General features: G+C 54.4%; 1 protein-coding gene across 1 annotated transcript in view; it reads left to right on the top strand.

Moving 5' to 3' along the window:
* Window positions 1-5,941, top strand: part of MYH14 (myosin heavy chain 14) — a 91,463-nt gene that overhangs the window by 9,870 nt on the left and 75,652 nt on the right. The window contains exons 4-7 of the mRNA XM_049622297.1: window positions 3,095-3,122; window positions 3,252-3,354; window positions 3,985-4,005; window positions 5,312-5,404. Coding sequence (XP_049478254.1) covers window positions 3,095-3,122; window positions 3,252-3,354; window positions 3,985-4,005; window positions 5,312-5,404 — 245 coding nt within the window. The remainder of the gene's footprint in view (window positions 1-3,094; window positions 3,123-3,251; window positions 3,355-3,984; window positions 4,006-5,311; window positions 5,405-5,941) is intronic.

Raw genomic sequence — 5,941 nt, 5'->3', positions numbered from 1 at the left:
TTTTTTTTTTTTTTTAACGTTTATTCATTTTTGAGACAGAGACAGAGCATGAATGGGGGAAGGTCAGAGAGAGAGAGGGAGACACAGAATCTGAAACAGGCTCCAGGCTCTGAGCTGTCAGCACAGAGCCCGACGCGGGGCTCGAACTCACGGACCGTGAGATCATGCCCTGAGCCGAAGTCAGACGCCCAACCAACTGAGCCACCCAGGCGCCCCTAGAAAATATTTTTAAAAATGAAAAAAAAGATGTCCAGGCAAAATTACATAATTCACGTGTCTTATACATAATGTAACCATTATGTATTTATTGTAAGTTTATTTGAATAACTATTTGGTTTATATAAAGCCATTCACTATTTTAAAATGTATGTCTTACTGACGTATAATAATATGCAGCAGGATATTTATATGGTACCTATATACTTACATCATTTATATCCTTATATCGCTTGTGTATCTTATATCATTTATTACATGCCATCGTTCTATCGTGTGTTATAATAATGCATTTATATTATATAACGCAGTGGTTCTCGGAGTGTGGTGCCCTCACCACCAGCATCAGCATCACCTGGGCACTTGTCAGACCTGCCAACTTGGGCCCCACTCCAGACCTGCTAAGTCAGAGAAACTCTCGGGGTGAGGCTCAGCGGTCAGTGTTGGCACAAGATTCCTGGGCTCCTTCTGGGGATTCTGATGCTGGAGCCAAGTTTGAGATCCACTGGTGTAATATCCGATATATCACATGCCTGCATTGTGCGATAGAACGCATCCGTATGCGATGTTCTTGTATTCACATTATAAATTTCTGTGTAATCATCGGGAGCGCTGATTGCCTTTTGTTATGTCACCTAATTTGTTCTACATTTCTTTTTAAAATAATTTTTAGCCATTATTACATATTAGTTATTACGTCTCGGGAATAAATCAACGTACAATAAAGTAAGGGTGAGTGGCTACTCTGTGCTAGGCACCTTTTGTGAATCAACAGGTTTAAATCTCACAGCAACCCCATGACGTAGGTGTGCTCGTTATCCCTGCTTTCCAGATGGGGAAACTGAGGCACAGAGCGGTGCGGTCATTGCCTACAGTCCAGTGGTGGGTGGGTGTCTGGGATGGGACTTGAATTGAGGGCCCCCAACCTCCGCCTCCCTGTAAGTCACGCTGTGTGTCGCATCCTCCTCCTGGGCTGGGTGCTGTGGGTGTTAACGTGTGACCCGCCTGGGTTCCGATTCCGCACCCCAACTCGGCCCCTTGCTTGCTGTGTGACCCTGGCAAAGTGGCTCCCCGTCTCTGAATCTCAGTTTCCTCACCTGTAAAATGGAGGTGATAAACCTCAGCTGAATAGAACGTGGTTCACTCAACAAACTACAATTCGTGCTGGGTGTGTGAGATTCAAAGATGTGAGAGCGAGATCCTGGGCCCCAGGGCTCAGCCCCGGACACAAAACAGGCCACAAAGCAGCAATCTATACCAACTAGTATGTAGAAACTTTTTGGACGTTCTCTCTGAGTTCTGACTACAGCCCTGTGATGTCAGGGCAGATTTGAGCCCCGTTTTTGAGATGGGAAAACTGAGGCACAGAGCACCTCAGAGTTACTAGGCAGAGGGGAGGCTGGACCTTGAACCCACGTCCGTATGGCTGCCAAACCAGGCTGAATGCAGCTCTCCCTCTGGCTGAAAACCACGTAGAGGCCTCCTGTCCTGCTTAAAAACCATCCAGATCTTTTTTTTTTCTTTTAAGTTTATTTATCTATTTTGAGAGAGAGAATTGAGTGTGAGCAGGGGAAGGGCAGAGAGAGAGAAAGAAAGAGAGAATAAATCCCAAGCAGACCCCACACTGTCAGCGTGGAGTCTGACGTGGGGCTCAAACTCATGAACCGTGAGATTATGACCTGAGCTGAAACCCAAGAGTCGGATGCCTAACCGACTGAGCCACCCAGGCGCCACCCCCCACTCAGAGCCTTTAACCATGGCCTCCAAACCCCTCTGCACCTATCTCCAGCTCTGTCCTGTCCCCCGGCCTCACTGGCCTCCTTTCTGTCTCAGACATCTCCAGCTTGGTCCCACCACAGGGCCTTTGCACTGGCTGTGTCCTCTGCCTGGAATGCTCTTGCCCTACTTCCTCGTCCTGTAGGGCTGAGCTGAAACACCACCTCTTCGGGGAAGCCTTCCTGGCTCTCTACCCCTCAGTCATTTCTTTACACCAGGGTTTCTTATTCCTCACCCTATTGGCATTTGGGGCTGGATGATTCCTTACATAGGGGTGTCTCATGCATTGTAGGGTGCTTGACAGGATGCCCGGTTGTGACAATCAAGGATGTCTGCGGGCATTACTAACCAGTCAGATCACCTTCGGTTTTACTTTATGTGCTTCTTGTCCCCACTCAAGCAGAAGCTCTGTGAAGGGGCAGGGACCTTGCCAGTTCCCACTGTCGTAGGCGGCTGGCACTCCGTAGGTAGTCAGTGCACGTTTCTTGAAGGGTTGTGTCAAGTGCAGGGTGAGCGCTGGGGGAGTCGCTGCTGTGTTGTGGCCTGTTGGATGTCAAAGGCACACGCAGGGGCTCAAATTGAAGTTTGTTGAAGGAATGACATTCTTTCCGGTTGGAGTTCGTCGGCTCCTTTTGATGGGGCAGGAGACTGAGGCTGAGAGAGGGGTAGCTACTTTGCCAGCATCACATAGCAGGCAAGAGGCTGAGTTGGGCTGGGGTATTAGAATCCAGGAGTGTCACACACCAAAGCCCTTCTTGGGGGCGGGCGCCTGGGTGGCTGAGTCGGTTGGGCATCCGGCTTCCGCTCAGGTCATGATCTCGCAGTCCCTGGGTTCGAGCCCCACGTCGGGCTCTGTGCTGACGGCTCAGAGCCCGGAGCCTGCTTCGGATTCTGTGTCTCCCTCTCTCCCTGCCCCTCTCCTGCTTGCGTGCGCTCTCTCTCTCTCTCTCAAAAATAAATAAACATTAAAAAAAATTTTTTTTTAAACCCTTTTTGGGGGCAAAAGGCTTCCTTACCCCCTTTGAAAAGGGTTTGGTATAAGGGACCAAAAGTCTCACTAGAGAGACCCTCCAGGTGACCTGTCCCCCTCTATCTCTTCCAGATCGTGAAGATCAGTCCATTCTCTGCACGTGAGTAATCCTGGAGGACTTCCTGGAGGAGGCAGGGTCCTGGCTGGGTGTGGCTCTGCTTGGAATGGGCAGGTCTTACCTGGCACCACGGTCCACCCTTTTGCTTCCCCCTTGTGTTCTCCCCCATAGTGGGGAGTCCGGGGCTGGGAAGACAGAAAACACCAAGAAGGTCATCCAGTACCTCGCCCACGTGGCATCGTCCCCAAAGGGCAGGAAGGAGCCAGGCGTACCGGTGAGTTACCTGCCTTGGGACCCGCTCTGGACCCTGCCACCGGCAGTGCCCCCTCCATCTCAGGCTCTGCTTTCCCCATGGTCCCCTGCCTCCCGTGTGGAGGGCCGCAGCTGGGAGCCTTCAACCGGCTGCCCGTGCTGCCTGCGCGCCTGCTGTGTGCCTGGAAAGGGAAATCCGAGGGCCGGTTCTTGACCCCCTTAGCCCTTGGAGCGGCACCCAGCACGTGGTAGGCGCTGACGGTCTTGAGCACCTACTGCGTGTGGGGCCTGACCTGAGCACCTGCAGTCCTCAGTGTACTTCAGCAGGGAGCGTCTATGTAGTGCCAGTCTCTCTTCTTACGTTAACCCAACGCTCCAGTGAGTGGGTGTCGCTTTCCGGAGTGAAAGAGGAGGAACCGAGGGTGAGGCTGGGGTGCCTTGGTCGTCGGAGGTCACGCTCCCAGGAAGGGGCTGGAGAGGATTCGAACCTGGGCCACCCGACCCCACGTGCCCAGTTTCGCAGCCCCTCACATCTCTCCCCACCCTGCCCGCCACCCGGGACCTCCGGTTCACCTGTGTGTCTGTCCACGTTCCATGTGCCGCGTCCCGGTCTGTGTCCTGGTCCGTGTCTCGTGTCCCGTGGCTTCCTCAGGCTGCCATCACCGTGTCTTATGTGAGTAGCCGGGAGTCGCCTCAAGTCCTGCCCTCGTGCCCCGCCCCCCGGGTCCGCCCCGCCCACGTCCTCCCGGCAGACAGGTCCAGGGCATCGCATCGCCGGCCACCGGGGAGCCGTGCTCCTGTTTCTGTGGGCGTGCCCGGCCGTGTGCCGTCACTTAATGCAGCCCCACTGTGTACGTGCAGGGGTCCCCACTGCTGTCGTGGGGCACACACCGGGTTCCATGCTACGGTGTGGTATGGCCCTACCATGGCCCACGCAGCTTGTTGATGTCAAAATTCTTTCGAATGTTCAGAGTCAGACCTGAATGGTAGAAGGGACCTACCGCCTCTTGAATGCCTACTATGTGCCAGACTTTGAAGCACGTCATATTGATAGTACAGATCTTTTTTTCTTTTTTAAAAAAATTCTTATTTATTTATTTATTTAAAAAAAATTTTTTTTAACGTTTATTTATTTTTGAGAGAGAGAGAGACAGAGCATGAATGGGGGAGGGGCAGAGAGAGAGGGAGACACAGAATCGGAAGCAGGCTCCAGGCTCTGAGCTGTCAGCCCAGAGCCCGATGAGGGGCTCGAGCTCACGGACCGTGAGATCGTGACCTGAGCCGAAGTCGGATGCCCAACCGACTGAGCCACCCAGGCGCTCCAAAAAATTCTTATTTATTTATTTTGAGAGAGAGAGAGAGAGAGAGTGAGTGCGGGACGGGCAGAGAGAGAGGAAGAGAGAGCATCCCAAGCAGGCTCCTTGCTGTTAGCACACAGCCTGATGTGGGGCTCGAACTCATGAAAACCATAAGACCATGAGCGGGGCTGAAACCGAGAGTCGGATGCTTATCCGACCGAACCAACCGGGCGCCCCTAGATTTTTTTTTTTTTTTAATTTTTAATGTTTATTTATTTTTGAGAGACAGAGACACAGAGCACGAGTAGGGGAGGGGCAGAGAGAGACGGAGACAGAGAATCCGAAGCAGGGTCCAGGCTCCGAGCTGTCAGCACAGAGCCCGATGTGGGCCTCGAACTCCGGAACTTCGAGGTCATGACCTGAGCCAAAGTCAGACGCTTAACCGACTGAGCCCCTCAGGCGTCCCTCTCAAGGGATCACGTTGTGATCTGCTGCTGGCTTTCGTTATGTTTTGTGATGTTTCCACTTCTCCTTGTATCTTGGAGTTTCTCCCTGTTCCCTTAACAATCGGGAAAGCAGGCCCCAGCCGGTTGCAGCACAGACCCCCCCCCCCCCCACAGCTGGGCCAGCCCCCCCTACCCCGGGCGGTCCTCACTGACCTGCTGTCTCCCACGCCCGCAGGGTGAGCTGGAGCGCCAGCTTCTTCAGGCCAACCCCATCCTAGAGGCCTTCGGCAATGCCAAGACAGTGAAGAATGACAACTCTTCCCGATTTGTGAGTGCCTGGGGCGGGGGGTGGGGGGAAGGGAGGCCGCAGGTTGGCTGCAGGGTCAGTGAGATGGGAGGTAGGAGTGTAGGGGGTGGTAAAGGGGAAAGGAAGATGGTGTGGACTGGCTGAGGGAGGAGGGTGCCGGGAACTAGACTCCTAGGTCTGAGGGAGGAGCCAGGGACTGGACTGCTGGGTCTGAGGGAGGAGGGGCCAGGGACTGGACTGCTGGGTCTGAGGGAGGAGGGGGTGGCGGCCGGGACCCCTGAGTCTGAGGAAGAGGGGCTGGGGTTTGAACTCCTGGGTCTGAGGGAGGAGGGGGTGGGGGTCAGGACTCCAGGGGCTGGGGGAGGGGGGGGGGGCTTGGACTCCTGGGTCTGAGGGAGGAGGGGCTGGGAGTCTGAACTCCTGGGTCTGAGGGAGGAGGGGGCTGGTGGCTTAGACTCCCGGGTCTGAGGGAGGAGGGGCTGGGGGCCTGGACTCCTGGGTCTGAGGGAGGAGGGGCTAGGGGCCTGGACTCCAAGGTCTGAGGGAGGAGGGGCTGGG

Source organism: Panthera uncia, assembly GCF_023721935.1.
Source record: "Panthera uncia isolate 11264 chromosome E2 unlocalized genomic scaffold, Puncia_PCG_1.0 HiC_scaffold_19, whole genome shotgun sequence".
In the NCBI taxonomy this organism is placed as follows: Eukaryota; Metazoa; Chordata; class Mammalia; order Carnivora; family Felidae; genus Panthera; species Panthera uncia.
The sequence above is the reverse complement of the archived record's forward strand: the minus strand, read 5'-3'. Positions and strand labels throughout refer to the sequence as shown.